This window comes from Lissotriton helveticus, chromosome 11, assembly GCF_964261635.1.
Source record: "Lissotriton helveticus chromosome 11, aLisHel1.1, whole genome shotgun sequence".
NCBI lineage: Eukaryota > Metazoa > Chordata > Amphibia > Caudata > Salamandridae > Lissotriton > Lissotriton helveticus.
The window spans coordinates 9,934,197-9,956,218 of record NC_136072.1 but is presented as its reverse complement, the minus strand read 5'-3'; the positions used below and the strand labels follow the sequence as shown (position 1 = coordinate 9,956,218).

At 44.7% G+C, this 22,022-nt stretch overlaps 1 protein-coding gene across 1 annotated transcript in view; it reads right to left on the bottom strand.

Moving 5' to 3' along the window:
• Nucleotides 1-22,022, bottom strand: part of LOC144792084 (putative cation-transporting ATPase 13A4) — a 439,619-nt gene that overhangs the window by 276,032 nt on the left and 141,565 nt on the right. The window contains exons 11-13 of the mRNA XM_078666936.1: nt 10,518-10,649; nt 9,763-9,933; nt 5,233-5,390 (exon numbers count right to left, since the gene is read on the bottom strand). Coding sequence (XP_078523062.1) covers nt 5,233-5,390; nt 9,763-9,933; nt 10,518-10,649 — 461 coding nt within the window. The remainder of the gene's footprint in view (nt 1-5,232; nt 5,391-9,762; nt 9,934-10,517; nt 10,650-22,022) is intronic.

The following is a 22,022-nucleotide window of genomic DNA, read 5'->3' as shown; positions in this document are numbered from 1 at the left end:
CCCCCCAAGACAATGTCAACAACATTGACTTGCGCCCAGCTGCGAATAGCCAACCATTGTTGCCTCTGCTGTTAGAATTTAACACTGTGATCCGCAAGCAGGTATCAGTAGCCATTGCTAAGATAAAATCAGGCTCTCCAGCAGATCTTCTTCCTCCTCGCTTTTTATGCAATTAGCACCCCTGTTGATAACAAATGTAACAGAGATTTTTAATATGTCACTAGACCAAGCGACAGTGCCGATAAGATGGAAAACAGCTCAAGTCTGGCCAATCCTGAAAAAAACAATCCTAAATCCCAGAGAACCAGGCAATTACCGTCCCATCTCGCTACTGCCTTATTTCAGGAAGGCGCTCGAATCCTTGGTAAATAAATAACTTACTGTCCATCTGGAAAGTCATGGACTTCTTGATCCATCGCAATCAGGATCCTGGTTGGCGCATGGCACCGAAACGGCAGTAGTAGAGATGGTTGATAACATCAGGCTGGCTTTGGATAAAAGAGAATCAGTTATGCTGGTTCTATTGGACCTGTCAGCCGCCTTTGACACACTCTCTCATATAATTTTAGAAGAACAGCTCTGGGAGGTGGGGGTCTGAGGGAAAGCTCTGGACTGGTTTAAAAATGATGTAGAGGAACGCTCCACTACTGTGCATATAGATGCCCTGGCCTCATGCAGCAGACCAGTAAGCATTGGAGTTCCCCAGGGGTCAATCCTGAGCCCGATGCTTTTTAATCTTTATGTAACACCTCTGCCCCGGATAATCAGGTCTTATGGGTTTGAGGTTGTGTTATATGCTGATGACACTCAGCTGTTGATCACATTTGGTCCTGACCCTACAGATACAATGATCTGGTTTAAAAACTGTCTGACCCACATCAACAACTGGATGGGCAATAACAAATTACAGCTAAATGGCAGTAAAACCAAGATCATTCTGTTCGGCAGGGATGATGAGTACTGGTCTAACAGCTGTTGGCCTCAGGCATTGGGCCCATGCCTTTCCCCAAAACAAGCAGTCTGCAATCTTGGAATAATGATTGACAACAAGTTATCCATGAAAAACCATGACAATCTTGTGCTGGTTACTTGTTACGGGATCCTGCGGAAGCTACACAAGAACTTTAAATGGCTACCTATCGAAGCCAGGAAGCCTCTGCTCCAGGACTTAATTGTAAGCCGCATGGATCAGGGGAATGCCTTATTAGCCTCTCTAAATGAGGTCCTCTTTCCTAAACTGCAAATTCTTAAATTTACCACCAAGATCCCCCTCAGTCCCAAGTCTGAGGTCCCTCCACTGACTTCCAGTTAGAAAAAGAGGTCACTTTAAAATCTTGTTCCTAACTCATAAAAGTATCTATGGCACTGGGCCTGGTTATTTAGCGAAAAAACTTAAAAGATACCAGCCAGAAAGAAAATTAAGGCCCAGTTCAAAATCTTTTCTTAACCCACTGTGAGTCCGCACCTTACCTAACGGGGGTCGTTCCTTTTCTTTTCTCGACCCCCATCTCTGGAACAAGCTGCCGTTTCATCTTCTCTCCATTGTGGACAACCAGCGTTTCCACAAAGAATTGAAAATGTGACTGTTTGACCAGACATAACGCAGTTGAATATGACCTTCAGTCTTTAGAATCTCTGCAAGCGCCATGAGACCTACCGGTGATATGCGCGCTATATAAGATTCTCTGACTTGACATGGCGTTAGGATTTGTCGTACGGCAGTGGTAAATTATTTGACACTCCACTGTGTGAAAACAGCAGTGTCATCTTTGTATATATACCCCTCAACCCTTCAAATCAGTCTTTATCTGGCAATGCCTGTGCTACACAAAGAAAGACACAATCCGTATTTGTAAAGCGTGAATATTTCACCCTTTAATGTTTCAAGGCTCTGGGGGATAGGTACAAGATAGGCAATTTATGATGTTCTTGTCGTGTTTAGTACCTCCTTTTTAAGAAGTGTGGCTCACCGATTAGAGCGGCAGACCCTGAGGCAGAGGTCTGGCCTGGGACCAGGGTTCAATTCCCGACGTTGCAGGGTCTTGGGCTCAATGTCCATGGACTCGATAATTCTCGCCTAGGTGCCTACGCTAACCATGGGTCCCACTCTGCAACTCTGGGCAATAGCTTGCTTAATCTCCACAACGGCCCCGAAAGCGCTAGGATGCCTGGCCTCACCTTGGAGGTGCCCAGTAAGGGGGCATCTCACAGGGAAAGCCAGGAAGGGTTCCACAGCGGTATACAGCGCCAAGATACCTTTCAGGTGATAGTGCGCTTTACAAGTATACACACATTTAGATTTACATTTACATTTAAGGGGCAGATCTACAAGGAAGTGCCGCAGCATGGCACTGCAAACCCATTGACTGCGCCACGATGTGGCACTTCCGAAGCACAGGGATGCAACATATTTACAAGAATATGTTGCATCTCTGTGCTTCCCCCTGCAATGGCGCATAAACTGCAGCTTTGCACTGGCACTGGCATCCATGCACCATGGTGCAGGGATGCCTGCGTCGATGACGAGATTGTTTTCGTGCTGGACGGGGCACCTTCCTGCACAAAAAGAATAATTACAGGCATTTTCCTTTTCAATGCATGCTACAGAATGCAGCACGCATTGAAAGAGGAAAAAACGAGGAGCAATGAAAAAATTTCTCCTCGTTGCGCCTCGCTACGTCACCTCTAGGGTGGTGTAGCATTCAGACGCATTTCCAGATTTACGATTTCTTGTAAATCTGGAGATGTGTCTTTTTCCATGGGTGTTGCGTGGGAACATCCACAGAAACACTCTTGGAACGCCTCTACAACGCAAAGTGCTGCATGTGAAGGGGCCGTATTTACAAGGAGAGGAAAAGTCACGCAGAGTGGCTTTTCCTGTCCTTGTAAATATCGAGGAGCCCCCTACGCCACCAGTACATCACCAAAAAAGTGACGAAATGGTGGAGCAGGGGGCTTGTAAATCTGCCCCTAAATGTCGTAGGGTGGTAGAGTCAAACAGTCAAGATTTACTCTCAAAAGGAGGTATAGCATAGGAATTTAGCATGTGTAAGGATGCTTCTCTTTTTATAGAACTACTTATTTCTTTAGGCCACAATTCAGTCTGTCATTTCTTCTCACTGAGCTACTACAGAAATAGATCAACCATAAGTCCTTATTGCCCTTTCTCCCACTAAATGCCTAGATTGCCTGATTTTGCAATATATCTGAATTACAATTCAGAAATATTTTACTTTGTGCCACATTAGTGAGGTGCGACAGAGTCTTGACACACACAGGTCATATGGCTTAGATCTTGACCTAAATTTCTTGACTACGGGACGACAGGTGACAGAAATATTGACAGCGATGCTGCTTAACCCCTCCCCTGCTGATGACGGAACCGCTCCGTCATCAGCTGCGTGGCGCTGTGCTGATGACGAAGCGGTTCCGTCAATGCCCGCTTGCGGTTTCCGCGCCTGCGCTGAGCGTTCCATTGAGTGTGCGGGACCATGACGGAACCGCTCCGTCATGAGCACAGCGCAACCGCGGCTGGTGACGGAGCGGTTCCGTTACCAGCATGCGCTCGCCGCGTGGCCGCCCCACCCCCTTAGCACTGCGGCGGAATAGCCACCGCAGTGAAGGGGTTAAAGTAAATTACACATGGATGTGATTAATTCAACCATTTCACTCATCACCTCATGCTGCTCTCTCCCGAAACTGAGCAGTACGCGGTGTAGACAGGTGCCGTGAACCACACCAAGACCTGGCTCTTCAAATGACCCTCCGCCCAGAGGGAACAGCAGCCTTCAGCGCCCTGACAACCTCTGGGTGAGTAGCCACTTTTTATAAGCCCCTGATTGATTGATTGACTGAACCTTAAAGCAGGTAGCATAAAATCAAGACCCTTGAAGTCTGGGGTTCCAACTTGGTGGCCAGCTAGATATGTCAAGGGTTGACAAATTAACTTATTGGTGATTGGTGGAAAATAGGGATCTCTTATCAGATCTACTTAGTCACAACCAGAGATGACATATTGTAACACGCTTCTAAGATATATCACTTTCTGCGTACAACTTAGAGATAGGATAAGATCTTTTCTATAGAGACTACTCAATTATACTTATTGATAGCAATGTTCATACTAAGAATGTACAGGATTACTCTGTAAAAATAATGGCTGCTGACGGCATTAACTTGTGAGGTAACAAAGTGATAATTGATTAATAGGATGACCTCTATTTGGAATTTGCTTATTGAATGCTTTGACCTGGGTTGTACAACAGGATGCATCATGCTATTTTAAGTTTTGCTGATATTGGAAAAGAAACAATGATTCACGTAGGAACCAAACAGTTGTTGCCCATCAAGAAGACTTAGGGCCATATGTAGGTAATCACTATTTACCGATTCTGAAATACTGAATTTTACCGATTCAGTATTTCAGAATCGGTAAATAGTATATAGGTAAAAATTCGGTAAATTATACCGAATCGGTAATATTCGGAATTACTTATTCGGGATTTTTTCAGGAATGAATGGGAAATGGGAATTACCGATTCGGTAAGTACCGAATTGGTAATAGGGGGAGCAAATTCAAGGTTGGCAGGGTGTCACATTGACACCCTGTTGCACCCCTGAATCATGCATGTGTACACATGTGGCAGACATACATGCCCTAAGGGCATGTATGTCTGCCACATGGCACTTTTAAAAAAGCACAAAATTGCTTTTTTAAAGGTATTTGATATTTACCACCAACTTGTAGTTGGTGGTAAATAACGAATCCTTATATCAAATATGCACTCACTTGAGTGCTCCCTACATAAGATTTCGGATTCGGTAATTTTCCGAATCGGTATTTTAAGAATTCGGCGATTTACTGATTCCTTGAATCCAGCCACCTACATCTCAAATCCCTAAATACCGTTCGGTAATGGTAAAATTTAACGAATTTCACCGTTACCGAACAGTATTGGGCCACCTACATATGGCCCTAAGTGCCCGATTTAGATCTCGACAGAGGGGAATACTTCATCTGAAACATGATTGATATCCCATCCATGTATTGCGATTCCATTATGTTCTTTTGAGGTCGTAATACGTAGGACGGGTTATCCGTCATAATTGTAATGGAGTATTCCACCAGCAGAGATAAAGGTAGGGCATAAAGGCAGAATAAAGCAAGACCAAAAGAGAGAACTGCATGTAAGTGTTGTTATGGATTCCATGTACATCTGAGATCCTACTTACCCCATTACTTTTAAGCACAATCGCCGAATAGGTAAATCCTATAAGGGAAAGGAACAGAAGACCAAGGATGAACCTGACTGCATCTCTGTAGAGCTTAGCATCAACCGGCTTTGTGTAAAGAATAGACCTCACCAAATCACCCTTCGCTGTGTTGAAACCTAGAGGGGCAGATTGTCACGAATATGAACAGCAATTTTGGAATTTCATTGAATCAATCAACAAGATTTATAAAGCGAGGTAGATCACCTGTGGTGTTTCAAGGCGGTGGAGTTGCTAGCTGCTTCGAAAAAAAAGCAGGGAAAATGAGGGAAAAGCAGGCGAAAGCACTCAGAAAAAGGGACGAAAAGGACAAAGCAGTAAAAAAAATGAGGCAAGAGAAAGCACTCAGACAAATGTGAGAAAGGAAGGAGAAAGCAGTAAGAAACACGGCTAAAGCAGGAGAAAACACTCTGGAAAAAATGGAGGGAAAGGAAGGGGAAAGCAATTTAAAAAAATGAGAGAAACCAGGAGAAAGCACCCTGAAAAACGAGGAGGAAGCAAAGCAGTGCAGCAGCAGAGGAGAGCTGGGCTTGGATCCTGATCTATAGGTCGCACTGTGGCCTCCATTGAGTAGGTCCTGGGATGAGATAGGGGTGCTGGGAGGTGCTGGGTAGGCCAAGGGGGTAGGTGGAAAAACATGGAGCAGGTGAGAGCATTAAATGAGGGAAAAAACAAGGAGAAGCAGTGGAAATCAAGGGAAAAGTAGGAGAAAGAACTCAGAAATTGGTGAAGAGGAAGGAGAAGGCAGTACAAAATGGAGGAAAAGCAGGAGAAAGCTCTCAAAAAAATGTGGTCGAGGAAAGATAAAACACTAAAAAAACACACAAAAGCAGAAGAAGGCTCTCAAAAACAGGGAAAGCAAGGAGAAAGCAGTGAACGGGGGGAATGGAATGAGAAATCAGTAAAGAAACAAGGCAAAAGCAAGAGAAAGAACTAGGAAAAACAGGGAGGAAGCAGAGCAGTTGCAGCAGCATGGGACGGCAGAGCTGGGTAGCTGGGCAAAGGGAAAACATTTCATATGTAAAACCTGCTTTGAAAGCTTAACTATCATTTTACATACTTCCATGTGTTGCTGCACAGTACTTCTTTTGGTATATCCAGCCTGAGAACATCAAAATCAGCTGTAATTAAATGACACGCTAACCAATCTAAAACACATGGTAGGAAAATTCATGGAGTATGTTGCTACATTTTCATGGCCTATATTATTCAATTTGACGCTTGGTATGAGGACTATCACATGGCCTGTTTGTGGGTGATGTTGTGTTTCTTATGAGAGTGTTAAGTGTCTCATATAGAACATTGCCATATCTTACAACAATTGTTTCTCAACTGAGTGATATTTAAGTCTAATAATTGGGGCTTGTTTTGTGGTTTTGTGGGCAAATCTCAACAAAAAATGTACTGTGAGTGAATGAAGGAAACTTCATTGTTCAGTTAATTAAAACTTACAATTAAAACACATAAAAATGAGAGGAGTGAGTGCACAATCATCACATTTTTACATAAAAATGCCTAGTGCATATCAAACTGCTGGTAAAGGCTAAAGTATTAGGGCAGGGAACAGCAACTTACTGTTAGTGTTACTTGAGTTAAGTAGCCGGTCCCTTTGTTGCACCAGAATAACCGTCTGGTAGGGGGACTTATCCCCCAACTTCACCATCCCCCCTACTAATGGGTCAAGCTGAAATCAAGACCACGAGCTGATTAGTCTGGGTGTGGGTTCACTCTCAGGATAGATGTGCAAGTGTTTTCTATTTGTCTACTATCCTCCCCTATGTCTTCACCTGTTTTCTACTTGTTGATGTGCCATGCCTATTCATTCATGAAACCCTGTATTGTACACATGTTTTGTCTGAGAACATGTGTAAAAAGGCCCTAACTTAGAGGTTTTCAACCAGAAGCACAATGAGCATGGAAGTAATGCTTTTTATTCAATGCAATTATAATATTCTTTATTTTAGTTATATTTGTTCACTGCTTTTTAATTTATTTTGGTACCTTCTAATAAAACTGAAATGATTTTCTTCTTAAGGTGAAATATCGAACCAGAAGTTTTCTTTTCCTATGCTTATGATGTAATTGACAAAAATATTAAAAATAAAATTGATTGCCACTAATATCATTGTCAAACATATTATGATTTAATAAAGATATATATATATATAAACTTAAAAAGAAAACATAAATATATTAAAAAGCAGCAGTAATATAATAGAAATTAAATATATTTAATTAATTTAAAAACATAGAGATCTATTATAATTATTTACAAAAATAAAACACATATCACGATATACATATATGTTTTTACTTATACTTAATATAAAAAAATATTATTAAACGAATACGTTTAATTCATATTATAATTTATATTATTTTCAGAAAAATGTAAAAATATGACAAGTTATTTTTTATGGAGGGCCTATAGAACGCACCCTGGCCCCGGGGAGCTCCTCATTCTCGGGCCATGATCAATTTGTGGTGGGGGAGCCTCAGGGACTCTCCTTGGTACCACCACCATGAAGAAAGGACAGGGCCACGCATCCTTCTCTTGGAGCCATCGATGGCCAGAGGGACTTGCTCCTCCTATGTCCCAGGGTGCCAACTGTGCCTTGGTGGGAGGTTTACCACTCTTGCCAAGCCACAGCAAACACTATGCTTCCAACAAGTGAGAGCATCAAAAATTATCTTATTTCCTGGAAACAGAGCAGACTTGCTTTTAGACAGAGGTAGCTCTATGTTTAGCAGCTCCCTATGTCTAAAAGCAATGCCGGCTCCGGCAGGAGGCTGGGAGCTGGCAAGGACTGTGGGGGAGACACCCAGCAGACATGGCCAGGCCTCAGGGGATGGGGTCCCCGGAGATATTACCGGAATGCCAGGAAATGAGGATGGGTTCCCAGGGGTCCATATCAGTCCCCCTCCTCTAAATCAAAACATTTATAAAAAAAGACTGGGCCCGGGGTATGGGGTCCCTAGAGCCGAAATCGGCCAAGGGAAGTATGGCGGCGTGGCTCCCCTTCCCTAAGAGGACTTTTCTTTTTAAAAGCCAGCCTCGGGTAGTTCTCAGAGGTTTCGCCCCCTTTCTCCATCACTCTGCAAACGCTCCTCAGAGTGCACTACTGTTTGGGGGAAGAAGTCCCCTTGGGTGCTGAGGGTCTTTGGGGGACAGGAACCTCTCCTGTTACCTTCACTAAGTCCCACACAGCCTGATTGCTGAGAGCTGGTCGAAAGCCCCGTCCCCTTTTTCCACCACTCTACAAATGCACCTCCTGTCACACTACTGGTTGGGGGATGAAGTAGTCTTGGATGCTGAGGGTTCTTGGGGGCCAAGAAGCTCTCCTGCTACCTCCAGTAACTCCACCACAGCAGGGTTCCTGAGAGCTGGTTGAGGCCATGCCACCTTTCTCCAGCACTGTGCAAACATGACAATTAGTTAAAAAAAACTGGAAATTCACTTAAAAACACACATGTTACAGGGATGTTATAGTTAAGATATAGGATGTGAAAACCTTAGAAATTCACTGAAAAGAAACCAAAGGTCACTGGGACTTTATAATTTGGAAATGTAATTTAAAAAACCTTGGAAATTCACTAACAAAAAAGGTTACAGGGACATTATAGATAAGCTCAGATTTTACTTTTATAAAACCATAGAAATTCCGCAGTTATAGTTATCTGAGCTAATTATGTTTTACGCACCCACAATGCACTGTTTACGACGTCAAATATTTCATCACTTATTACATGGTCAATGACATCACTGATGACATCACTGATGACATATCAAATTATATCACTGATGATATCATACACAGAACCACTCACTAATCTACTCACACACATATGCAACCTCTTGCACGTCCAATCACATATCCTCACAAGCACTCACATACCCATCCACAAACACATATCAGTACACACACATCCACTCCTCACCTATACAGCCACTCATACAAACAGCCACTACTCATACAGCGACTCACACAGCCACAGACTCACACAGACAGCTACTAGCACACCCTCTTATTTACCTACACATTCACTCACCCACTCACTCACCCATACAGACTTTCAACACAGCCACCCACTCACTCATATAAGCACATGCACACTCACTCACATGACCATGTAACCACTTATATACCAATTCACGCATCCAAAGAAGCACTCACACATCTGCTCACTCACTCACCCATACAGTCATTCACACAGACACTTACTCTACAATACAGCCATTCACACACCCCCTCCCTTAACCAAGCACCCACCCAACCAGCCACTAATTCACCCATACAGCAAAGAATGAAGAAACTGTTCCATACCTTTATGGAGTAGATGAATTTAAATTCTAGCAAACATGTTTGGATTGCTTTAGTATCCATAGTATACCTTTCCTTTCTAAACAAACCTAAAATGTCTAGTGACATTCAGTAGTAGTCTTTCATTGCAATATGGATGAAGGAATGTTAATAAACGGTATGAACTCACCAGTCTGAAGTACGACTGCTTTTGCGGGTTCCATCCTTGATGGTTTTGACTGTATGAGCTCAGTCCCACAGAACAAGATGTGTTTTTTGTAATCCTCTTTACTATGGATTTTCCATGGAACTGAGTTGTTGATGTTTGGCAGGGGGATCTTTTTAACCGGAACACTCTCACCTAAGGGAATAGATATTATAATGTTAGACAGAGTACTGAATATCACCTTTTTCCATACACTGTGATTCTGGTCTCCTCGTCAAAACTGCTAGAAGCCACTTTGTGGCAAAGAAACACTAGAGTATTCTGACATTTTATTTGGGATTGGCTGTTCAATAAATATATTTTAGCAGCATGTTCTGGGTTGGTGTAAACTGAATCTACTGGTTTTTTACCCTTTGCAAAACAATGAGAAGCACCTAGCATACCAACAATCCACAGAATGTGTAACATAGTAAGATATAAGATGTACTGATGTCCATATGCACAGGTCCGCCATGTACTGGGATTCATACTTGCTATTAGCTTGCTGTAATGATGTGATTGGTTTTTACATTTAGACAGAAGCATAAAGATACTCTCCTGACAACAATAGATACATTAAAAATTATTTTAAAATTTGAGAATGATTGGGAATTTCCACATAAAATGTGATTTTTAAAGACATGGTACTTGTTGACAATACAGCTACCATTCTTTTGGATACTTGTAGTCATGCCCTCATTAACACAGTATCTGCAATGATTCCCTATTCAGCATATTACCTGTAAGCGTGCCCTCGTTGACAATGCAGCTCCCATTGATGAGTATGGCATCACATGGAAGGTAAAGTTTATTTCCAGGTAATAGGATGACATCTCCTGGGACCAAATGGCGTGATTCTACCTCTTTGCAATCTGTGAACAAAGTATTTATATGGAAATGGAACCACATTTCTCTTTTATTAAATTAACATTCAAATAATGACAAAATTATTGTTAAAAGACATGAAATGAAATTGCAAATCCTTTGTAAGAAATAAATAAAACACATAAATATTTAGATAAATATATATTTTTATAGAAAATATTGATACAATGGTTTAAGCTTAGTTAAGCATGGCCATGAATCCAACTGAGCTTCACCTTAAGTCCAGCTTTGGACATTAAATCTTGTCCTAGTTTTCCAAGTGAGAACAAAAATGTTTTTACCTTAAAGCAATGCTTTTATGTTTATTTAAAAAAATTAATGTTACGTGTCTCATAAAAAAGAAGTATCTACAAATTGTTCTAAAGCTCAAAATTACAAACCAAGTTCATTTTAGTGAACATTTAGGGCCATATTTATGAGCCTCTTTGAGTCACCCTTGCACGACCCACCGTGGTGCAAGAGCGAAGCTAATGTAAAATGAGACTTATTTAGCCACGCAAAGCCACCTTGCGTGACCCTGCGAGGCTTAATAAATCGCGAGTAGCAAAACCGGTGCATTGCATTACTCTGCATCAGGGAGGCATGTACATGGGTGTTGCTTGGGTGTTCCCACGCAACATCCAAAGATTTTGACCCATTCCCAAAATTACAAAAACTGGTTAAACTGTAAATGCACCAAAAATGATGCACCTCCACAGGAGAGGCGTAACAAGGAGAAATATCTTGATTTCTCGTAGTTTATTTCTCTTTCTATGAGTGCTGCACTCTGCAGCACACATACAAAGAGGAAAAAGCCTCTCAGGATTGTTTTTGTGCAGCAAAGTGCCCCTTCCTTCACAAACACAATCTTGCCTACAACACAGGCGCCCTTACACCATGGTGTAAGGGTGCCTGCGTTGGCGTTCGGCTGACAAAATGGCGCTAGTGCAAGGGATAAGGACAGGAATGCACTGTATTGGATAAATATGGTGCTTTCCTACCCTTTCTCTGTGGCACAGGAAAGCACAGCAAGGTGACCTGATGTGCTGCCCTGTACTACAAAAGCCATAAATATGCCCCTTAGTGCCTTAAAGATTTAACAAGATAAAAGAAGCAAGGGGGTGAAGTAAATCAGCAGGGCCTGCTCAATTCCTAATCACCCAAAATGTACTGAATCTAGTACACCTAGTCTTGCTAATTCAATTAATGACCAACATAATCTTTGATAGATTTTTTGCTTAATCAACCTTATCTAAAGTCAGGTCCAATTTCCTGTACTCGACAGTCCCAAGACTTTCTTGAAAACTTCTCACCAACCTTGGACACAGTCAAGATCCATCCCCATTGACTCAAAGAAGATGAACAGAGTCACCCGCATGCTGCATCCCCGATAGCTTTTTATAAGAAATATATTTTTGCAAGGAGCATTAGAAAACACAATTTGCCAATTACAAAGTATGTATTTCGGGCAGTCTAATTGAAATCTACATTGGATAAAAACAGCGAGCCTGACTTAGAAGATGGTGGGTGGGCTACTTTGTCACAAATTTGACAGTTATCATATTTGCTATATTCTAAGGGGCCGATTCCGATTCGGGCAAAAAACCGTCCGTACGATTTGTATCCGGAGCCCTCTCCGTACGAATCGTACCCGTCCGTCCGAGTCGCGAAGTACGATCCGTATTCCGTGAATCCGTCCGAATCGTCTCAATCCATACGTATTGTAAGGCTGAAACCGTGAACCGTACGACTCGTACGCATACCATACGACTCGTACACATGCCGTCGGACCCGACGAGTGTGAGTCGTACGGAAAAGCACACAAACACATACTCACCATACGGTTCGTACCTTCCATGATCGCAGGGGTACGCACCGTACCCCTGTGATCATGGCGTGTACGAGCCGTACCCCCATTGTACGATCGGTGTACGAGCCGTACCCCCATTGTACCTTCGGTGTACGAGCCCTACCCCCATTGTACGATCGGTGTTCAAGCCGTACCCCCATTGTACGATCGGTGTACGAGCCGTACCCCATGTACGATGGGTGTACGAGCCGTACCCCCATCGTACAATGGGGGTACGGCTCATACACCGATCGTACAATGGGGGTACGGCTCGTACACCCCATGATCGCAGGGGTATGTATGTGAATCAAAAGACTGAAAGATAATTTGATGTCGGAGTGTGAGAAAGTGAGGTGTCTAAATTGCTTGATCAAGAGTTAATTTGCAGCAATTTTTTGCCAAATTCAAAATCTAATCTTGGCTAGAATAGTCACAGGCTCAAATATCAGTAGCATAGCAGGGACAAGAGTATTAAGCCATCTCCCTTAGCTATCCTTGTTTTAATGCTGGTTCCAGGTTCAAGGAGTGTCAGAGCTTGAGCGGCTTTCAGAGGCAATTCATACTGGACACCTGTATAGTACAACAAAAGGCTTTCACTCCTTCACGTTCTCTTTAAGGCAGAACCTGTCTACTGAGCCCCAAACGGGATTAGGGATATTAGGCATGTGTAAGAAATTGGGTTTGTGGTTGACTGAGGTGCGAGCTTTGGTCAAACAGCAACCGCAATCCTTGTCAGGGTAAGGATCAAGAGACCCCAGATTAACCAGTGCTCACCCCGTGGTAGTTTGGCACAGAGCAGTCAGGCATAACTTAGAGGCAATGTGTAAAGTATTTGTGCAACATGTCAAACAGTGAAACAATGGAAACACACAACAGCAGGAGTCCACGACAAATTTAGAACAATAGAGCATTTTTTAATAAATAAAACCAGACAAAAATGACAAAAATCCAATCAGTAGAACTGGAGTTATGTGTTCTTAAATATTTCTGTGAACATAGGGCCACAAAGCACCAACTCGGAAATCTGGTCACACCGTACAGGTAAAATGTCACAAGTGCAGGTAACCACAAAGGAGTGCTAGAGGGAGCCAGTTAGGCCTGCTGAACAAAGTAACTTAATTCCTGGTTACCAGACGGTCACCTTGCGGTGTCGCCTATTTGGCTTCCTGGCGCTGATACTCATACTGCTGTGGAACCCCTCCTGGCTTTCCCTGTGAAGTGTCCACTCCTGGGCACCCCCAGGGTGAAGCCAGGCATCCTTAGCGCTGTTCGGTCCGGTGAGGAGGCTAAGCAAGCTATTGCCCAGAGTTTCAGCGTGGGGCCCGTGATTAGAATAGGCACCGAGGCGAGAATGAACAGGTCCGAGGAAATTGAGCCCGAGACCCGGCCGAGGCGGGAATCGAACCCTGGTCCCTGGCCAGAACTCTGCATCAGGGTCTGCCGCTCTAACCATTGAGCCACACTCATCCACTGGTTGCGGATCATTGCGAGGATCCTCAAAGAAAATTTGATGTGCAGTCAAAGCGTTGCGTCAGTTCTTGGGTGCTCTGTCCTGTTGCATCATCGTCAGGTGTCCCATCAACGGGGCTTACGATGAGGAGTCCAGTGTCAGGGATGCAGAGCGCAGTGGGGGCGATGCATTGGTTCCAAGGAGCTGCATGACTGCGATGCAGAGTCCATAATCGCCCGACGTCGCCTTTCTTACAGAAACCTGGATGAACGCCTCATCAGCGCCCGACATCGCCACAGCCATCCTGGACGGCTACAAGATCATCCGAAAGGACCGCATCAACCAAACAGGAGGAGGAATCGCCATCGTTCATAAGAGCACCATCCGCATCACGACCAGTTCCGATGACAACCTCACAACCGCCGAACACCTTCACTTCCAGATTCACACCGACCCTAAGACCACATTCAGAGGCACCCTCATCTATAGACCACCCCGACCCCAAACACAATTCAGCGAAGACATCACTGACTTCATCAGCCCACACGCCCTCCCCTCCGAGGACTACATTCAACTGGGAGACCTCAACTTCCACCTGGAAAAGAACAACAACAGCAACACCACCACCCTTCTGGACAACCTCGCCAATCTCGGACTCAAACAACTTGTTGACACCCCCACCCACTTTGCCGGGCACACGCTCAACCCAATCTTCACCTCCAGCAAGCACATCTCCTTTAATCACACCACAGCTCTCCATTGGACGGATCACAGCTGCGTTCACTTCAACTACAAAAAGACTACGACCCACAACCACCCACAACCAATTCCCCGGAGAAACTGGAATAAAATTACCACCGACCAGCTCTTCACATCGCTTCACCAAAACCCCCCTGCAAAATCATCGGACCCAAACCAAGCAGCAACCAACCTCACACAATGGATCACCTACAGCGCTGACGAATTAGCACCCTTGAAAAACCATCACATCAAGCAAGGCAGCAAAAAAGCCCCCTGGTTTAATGATGACCTTAATAAATCCAAGAAGATTTGTCGCACCCTCGAGAAAACCTGGCGAAAAAACCCAACCACTGACAACCTGACCATCTTCAAGAACGCCACCCGCAAACACCACCAACTGATCCGATCCACCAAGAAATCAGCATTCAAGGATCGACTCGACAACAACGCCCACAACAGCAAAGAACTATTCAACATCGTCAAAGAGTTTACCAACCCCACCGCCGGCACCAACAACATCACTCCATCGCAAGACCTCTGCGACTCTCTAGCCTCGTTCTTCCACAACAAAATAGCTGACATACATAACAGCTTTGAAGACCAGCCCACCCCACCTACCTCCGAACTAAAACTCCCCTCCAACAACCTTTACGCCTGGAACCCAATCACCACTGAAGACACCATCCGCCTGATGAACACCATTCACTCAGGATCGCCTACCGACCCATTTCCCCACCACATCTTCAACAAAGCAGACTCTGTTATCGCACCCCATCTCCGAGACGTCATCAACTGCTCCCTCAACTTCGCCACCTTCCCGGAAAGCTGGAAACACGCCAAACTCAGCGCCCTCTTGAAGAAACCTACAGCAGACCCCACTGAACTTAAGAACTACCGCCCCATTTCACTCCTCCCATTCCCTGCCAAAGTCATTGAGAAAGCCGTCAACAGTCAACTCGCCGCCTTCCTCGAATCCAACAAATCCCTCGACCCTTCACAGTCCGGCTTCCGATCCAAACACAGCACCGAGACCGCCCTCATCGCAGCAACAGACGACATTCGAACTCTACTGGACAACGGAGAAACTGCTGCCCTCATCCTACTCGACCTTTCCGCAGCTTCGACACAGTCTGTCATAACACCCTTATACAACGCCTCAGCAACGTCGGAATACAAGGAAAAGCATTGGACTGGATAATCTCGTTCCTCGCCAGTAGAACCCAGAGAGTCCGCCTCCCCCCTTTTAGATCAGAGGCCACCGAAGTCATCTGCGGAGTACCCCAAGGATATTCACTCAGTCCCACCCTCTTCAACGTATACATGAGTCCCCTCGCATCCATTGCGCGCCAACACAACCTCAACATTGTCTCCTACGCAGACGACACTCAGTTGATCCTTTCCCTCACCAAAGACCCAAACACCGCCAAAACCAACCTACACGAAGGGATGAAAGAAGTAGCCAAGTGGATGAAGAACAGCCGATTAAAACTTAACTTGGACAAAACAGAAGTCCTCATCTTAGGATCATCCCCCTCTGCCTGGGACGACTCCTGGTGGCCACCGGTCCTGGGAACCGCACCCATACCAACGAACCACGCACGTAACCTGGGCTTCATCCTGGACTCCTCCCTCTCGATGACCAGACAAGTCAACGCCGTCTCATCATCATGCTTCAACATCCTACGTATGCTCAACAAAATCTTCCGTTGGATCCCCACCGAAACAAGAAAGACGGTCACCCATGCACTGGTCACAAGCCGACTAGACTATGGAAACACCCTTTACGCCGGAACTACAGCCAAACTACAGAAAAAACTCCAACGCATCCAAAACGCCTCAGCCAGACTCATCCTAGACATCCCGTGCCAAGCTCACTTTTCCGGTCACCTGAAAGACCTCCACTGGCTCCCCGTCAACAAGAGAATAATGTTCCGCCTCCTCACCCACGCACACAAAGCCCTTTACGACCTAGGACCCGAATACCTCAACACGCGCCTGTCCTTCTTCACCCCCCACCCACCAACTTCGATCGTCCAATCAAGCCCTCGCCGCAATTCCACGCATCCAAAGATCCACCATGGGAGGAAGATCCTTCTCCTACTTTGCGGCCAAGACCTGGAATTCCCTCCCCACCCACCTCCGCCTCACACAGAACCACCTCTCCTTCAGAAAACAACTAAAAACTTGGTTATTTGATAAATAAAGCTGACCCCCTCCCTCAAGCGCCTTGAGACCCTCTGGGTGAGTAGTGCGCTATACAAATTGAAACTTGACTTGACTTGACATAATTGTCATTGAGGCTGCCTGATACGAGAGATATGAGGGCATGTGCCATGGATGTGTCATGCGTCTGGGCTATCCGAGGATTGTGGAGGTGATACAGGTTTTTGTGAACTGCCTGATCCATGCTGCAGCGGCAATGCATTTGTTCGGCTCGGGGAAGCACTGCTCAGCCAAGAAGGTGCGTTGGTTCTGCTGGACACACAGGAGCTGGCAAGCACATTAGGGCCACTTCCAAGGGTCTAGGACTGGGGTGGCACTTCTTGGGAGGGTAGACTCACAGATGGCAGAGTCCAGGTGCAAGGTTGTTTGAAGCCTGTCATATCCCGGAGGCTTCAGATCAGGAGACCAACCAACTAGCCATTCCAGTCACTCTGGGTTCTGGGGTTAAGAGATGCATGTCCAGTCTTCCTCACCCAGGCAAGAGAATAGCAGGCAGCTGGTCACCATTGCAAAGCAGGAGTTCAGCACAGTGGCAGTCCTTCAGGAGTACATTAGTCCTTCTTCCTGGCAGAGTATACACAGGTCCAGAAGTTACTAAAGGGTTGGTGTCTGAGGCACCCTTTTAATACCCTGGTGCCCTGGTTCTGGAAGGTGGGAGAAGCTTCTAGACAGTGGGCCTGCCTTAGAACTCAGTGGGTGGGTTGCTCTGTCACAATGATGATGTCTCTCCTTCTCACCTCTCTCAATGTATTGAGACAGAACTATTTTGTCTGATGCCCGATGGAGCTACCTGGTTTAGCTATAGGGGAGATGGGCCGTGGATTCCCTCCTTGGTCGTCACCTACCCAGTCGGGCTTTAGACAGACTTCTTTTTGTCTCTCCTTATTGTCTCTTTCCTTATCATCACTTTCTCACCTCCCCTGCCCCCCACTACTTTTCTCTCTCCTTTCTCTCCTCTCCCAATGTATTTTTGATTGTTTGATGTAATGTGTAATAGTTGATCTTTTTCGGTTATATTGTTGAACCACATTGTTCCACTTCCTTTCGTCTTTCCTGTCCTCTCCTTCCGCCCCCTCCCACTATTTTATGTCTCTCCTTCTCTCCTCTCTCAATGTATTGAGACTGAACTATTTTGTCTGACACCCAATGGAGCTACCTGGTTTAGCTATAGGGGAGATGGGCTGTGGATTCCCTCCTTGGTCGTCACCTACCCAGTCGGTCTTTAGACAGATTTCTTTTCGTCTCTTCTTGTTGTCTCTTCCCTTATCCTCCCCTCTCACCTCCCCTGCCCCCTCCACTACTTCTCTCTCTCCTTTCTCTCCCCTCCTAATTGTATTGCTTATTTTTTGATGTATTATTGTATAATTTGTTGAACTTGTTCTGTTACATTGTTGATTCTCATGTAAAGCGCTCTGATACCTTCGGGTCTAGCCAGCGCTATATAAAACTCTTTTAAATAGAAAAAATATATATATCCTGTCCACCAAAATATAAATCCCATTATATCCTATGGGATTTATATATCATTGTGACAGAGTAACCCACCCACTGAGTTCTAAATCAGGCCCTGTGCCTTTAGCATGAAGGGAATTCTGTACCTCTCCTGTCTTGGGTCCAAGCTGGCTGAAGTGACGTTAGCCCCTTTATTTGGAGACAGGACACAGCCTATTCAGGTGAAAAGGAGACTGAGTCCAGCTCCTCTCTCCCATCCTGCCAGTGATGGCCCACCCAGTCACATCTAAGCTCCAGTTGTGTGAGGCTGTCTAGGAGAAATACACAAATGCTCAACTGTCAACTATATACAGTGTTGTGACTCTAGGCAGGCTGCAGGCACCAAATGGCTAAAGCGAGACAATGTAAACTTTATAAAAGTGGAATTTTTAGGGTTTTTATTTAAAATATCACTTCACCATAAGATAGGGTTTTAAATTAGGTTTCAAGAGAAAAAAAACATGAACCAGTTATCTCTTCCCATTTGGAAATGACACTTATAAAATCTAACGAGTTAACTCCAATGTTATCCTGTGGCAGAAATTAACCTTGCAGTAGTGAAAAACTAATTGGAGAGTAATTCAGATAATATCTGATGCACCTACGCACACCCCAATATAACCTTTCATACACCCACTCCAAATTCCAGACTACCATTCTTGAAACAAGCATTGTGGGACCAGTTTCGGGGTGACACGCCTCATCAACCAGGCGAGCCTGAAAAAAAAGAAAAAAGCGATGGATTTAGGCCCATATCTCTGTACTAGGGCGAATGCATGACATTGTTCAGCATTCTGTCCATCAACTGTTCTTTTTGCATATTTCACCCCGAGTGGGTTGGGTGTGCCCAGACGTGGGTCCCGTGCTCTTCATGCCACTGGAGGCGATGAGGGGTGAAACCCTGAAACTGGTCCTAGGATGCTTGTTTACAGTCCAGGGAGGTTCTGGCCTGGCAGTTCAGACTGGACTGTTCCCATTGGGTGCAGGTCAAGACTGATTTGCATATGGTTGTGTTCAAACTGCAATGTCATGGGGAGCAAAAAATTTGAAGGATTAAGGCCCAGATCTCTGTATTGGGGTAAATGTATGACATTGTTCAGCATTCAGTCCATCAATTGTTCTTTTTGTATCTACGAGATATGGCACATTCCTGTCCTTCTCCCCTGTGCCGGCGCACAAACAGCAGCCCAGTACCGGCACAGACACTCTTGCATCATTTTGCAAGGGTGCCTGGACTGAGGTGATGATTGCTTTTGTGTAGGAAGGGACAACTGTCAGCTCAAAAACAATCATTGAAGGCCTTTTCCTAATTCTATGCATGCTGCAAAATGCAGCACTCATAGAAAGAGGAAACAACAAGGGGAAATAAAGGTATTTCTCCTCATTGTGCCTCCGTAGGACTCTGACCCAGTCCCAGGTTTACAAAATATTGTGAAGCTGGGAATGCGTCAAGTTCCATGGATGTTGCATGGGAACACCCAGAGCAACACCCATGGGACGTCCCTTTCACAAAGAGTTGTGCGTGAAAGGAAAACATATTTACAATGCCATGAAAGGTTATACAGAGTGACTTTACTTGGCCTTGAAAATATGGGGAAGCCCATTGCCCTGCCGGTGCATCAATAAAAGTAATGCACTGGCGGCACAATGGCCTTGAAAATAAGCCCCTGAGTATTTACATATTTACTAATGTTTTTTTCATAGCCGGTTCCCTGCACAGTGTCTAGGCTCTCAACAACAGAGCCATGGTCAGGCGCAACTCGCTGCCCTCGATATATAATGCAGAAGCTTTTAAGGGCACCAGCATGTTTGCAGAATTAAAATGCAACAATATATATCTCCACAGTTTATGGAATAAATGATGTCGAAAACCACACCTTCCCACTCTGTGCCAGTCCCGGTTTTAACCACATGCCTATTTCCTATGGGGTTTAGACATTTTTACACATAAAGTGGGCTTTGATATTTCATCAATTGGTCTCACAGCAACAATGTTAGATGGCAGGGTTAATCCACATACACAGAGCTACTTAAAAGGAAGAGTTAACCGTTTTGCTTCCTCACATATGCAGTTTGTAGATTACATCAAGCAGGTGCAACACCCACGACCAGCTGTGTCCAAGTAGCAAGATTGCTGTCAACACTTCCTGGTTGAAGTGTTGACAGCCAATTAGATTTTTTAAGTTATAACAAGGGAACCCAATGGATACCTACGGACCATGGGGGACAATCTATTCTAGAAAACAAAGGTCCTAAGGTTAGTGAAATAACACATGTAATGAAGTTATAGTCTTGAATAAGTACTATATCTGATTTTCCAGTACCCAGCCGGGTCAGGAAATTTTATTCAATTTATATAACGAATTTTAGGTGACCACGAAGAGGGTCAAATACAAACATTTAATAGGGTACAAGCCTGTACCTATCCAAGAATAAACATTCAAACAGTTTTAGAAGAAAGTTAGAGGTCAAAGAAAACAGACAACATCAGGCAAAAAAGACATGGGAGCCAACTGTCTCTTGCTATTTGGGTAAATGGTGAAGCAAGCTTAGACACACAATCTCTGTAAAAATTAGTCTCAATGGATATATTACAGAGTTGTTTAGACGGTCGACGTTTCGGTCCCCTGGCTCCTAATGAACCGGGACCATCATCAGGACTTTACAATTAGTTGCCTGTTTTAGATAGCAAAACTCCTGGATGATTTCAAGATCAAGTAAAGTGATAGGATTTCAAGATCAAGTAAAGTGACTAGGTGATGGCGGGATTGTTCCTCGATGCGCGACCTTGGTCTGCGGTTAATCTACCTCTTGTTGCCGTGTCTAGACACGGGTGAGGGTCGAGGACATGTAGATCCTTGTCCTGGTCAGGGTAACGGAGTAGGGTGCTCACGTTAAGGGGATTGCCGGGGTTGGGCGGTGTTTCCTCAAGGGATACTTGTATTAGTTTTCATGCACCGGTAGTGCTCCACAGTCGGGCGATGTACCGGGCGTCGAGGGACTCAGTGGTCACCGATATCGACAGCACGGGACTATAACTTTATTACATGTGTTTTTTCACTAACCTTAGGACCTTTGTTTTCTAGAATAGGCAGCCAATTAGATGTCACCATGCCATGGTAGAAGATGAAGCATCATCCACAGTTCGGCAGATGTGGGGTGTGTGAGTGAGAGATATGGAGTGCAGGTGTCTGGATGGTTGGTGGAAGTTCAGGCAGTAGTTGATTTATGCTGTTGCCTGGCAGTGTAGGGCTCTGTAGGTGTGGATCAGCATCTTTAATTGACGGCTCTCCTGGATAGGGAGCCAGTGAAGCTTCATGAGGTGGGGGGGGGTGATGTCAGTCCTTTTCAGGAGGTGATATTGAGTCTGGCCACTGAATTCTGTATGATTTGTAGTCTTCAGGAGGTGAGAGTTGATTCCAATGAAGATTACATTGCGCTAGTCCAGCCGGCTAGTGACAAGGGCTCGAGTGATGGTTCGACTGGTGTTAATGGGGACCGATTGGAAAATCTTATGAAGCATGCAAAGGGTGAAGAAACAGGCAGAGAAAACTGCATTGATCTGATTTTTCATGGTGAGCTTGCTGTCAAGATCATACTCTCCACACCACATACATGGTTCATGCA